The sequence below is a fragment of the Penaeus monodon genome, chromosome 31 (genome assembly GCF_015228065.2).
Source record: "Penaeus monodon isolate SGIC_2016 chromosome 31, NSTDA_Pmon_1, whole genome shotgun sequence".
NCBI classification, from domain to species: domain Eukaryota; kingdom Metazoa; phylum Arthropoda; class Malacostraca; order Decapoda; family Penaeidae; genus Penaeus; species Penaeus monodon.
Genome location: NC_051416.1, coordinates 11,713,612 through 11,714,397, shown reverse-complemented (window position 1 = coordinate 11,714,397; position 786 = coordinate 11,713,612). Strand labels below are relative to the sequence as shown.

Below are 786 nucleotides of genomic sequence, written 5' to 3'. Positions count from 1 at the left end.
GATTGTATGCATATTTTGATTAAATTAGAGACCTGGGATTTAATAATAAAGAGTGTGTTAAGTAGAAATATGAACGTGTCTCATTACAGATACTAATGACATTCTCTTTCGTCTTCCCTCGGCTACTTCATCCCCAGGACTAACCACCATTGAAAGGATAAAGCTGCTGGTTGAAGAAAAAGGAATTGTTGACTGCGTTCATGCTGAACAGAATGTGGAACTGCTTGTCGACCTCCTGAGGAAGGGTTGACGGAGTGAGGGCGTCCAGGTCGGCTATGTCCACCGCCTCTTCAACAGCCATCGGGAACAACGGGTTTAGAATCTGGCGGGAGTTAAGGTCATCATGAAGAGGCAGATAAACCCACTGTACATGCAACACGAAATTACGACGCATTGCTACAAGAGTTATCATTATAAGCCTTATTACAGGCAGCCCATGCGAATTTGCGCGAATATGAAGTTAGACATACATTGCACTGTTAGACATACATTGCGTCTGTGTATTGCACAAAGCACTGGAAAAGCAAATGGAACGAGATGATACATACAGCGCCAGGAGGAAAAGGGTTGTATTCCGGGAGTCCCGAAGGTTCAGTTTCGGGAGCGCCTTCGTAGCGTAGTACTGCCGCTTGCATGCACTGCTGGGCACTGCGAAGATGGAAGAGGAAAAAAGGGGCATCTGGTAAGAATTATTGCTTTGTGCTTTTGAGTGAGGATTTCGGGATTATACTTCAGAAGGAGGTTGAGAAAGAAAAGATGAAAGAAAATACTTTGGTGTGGCTTATG

At 44.4% G+C, this 786-nt stretch overlaps 1 protein-coding gene across 1 annotated transcript in view; it reads right to left on the bottom strand.

Annotated features, from left to right (window-relative positions):
* LOC119593034 (laccase-2-like) overlaps positions 1-786 on the bottom strand; it is a 5,206-nt gene that overhangs the window by 1,758 nt on the left and 2,662 nt on the right. The window contains exons 7-8 of the mRNA XM_037941930.1: positions 549-648; positions 145-322 (exon numbers count right to left, since the gene is read on the bottom strand). Of these exons, the coding sequence (XP_037797858.1) occupies positions 145-322; positions 549-648 (278 nt within the window). The remainder of the gene's footprint in view (positions 1-144; positions 323-548; positions 649-786) is intronic.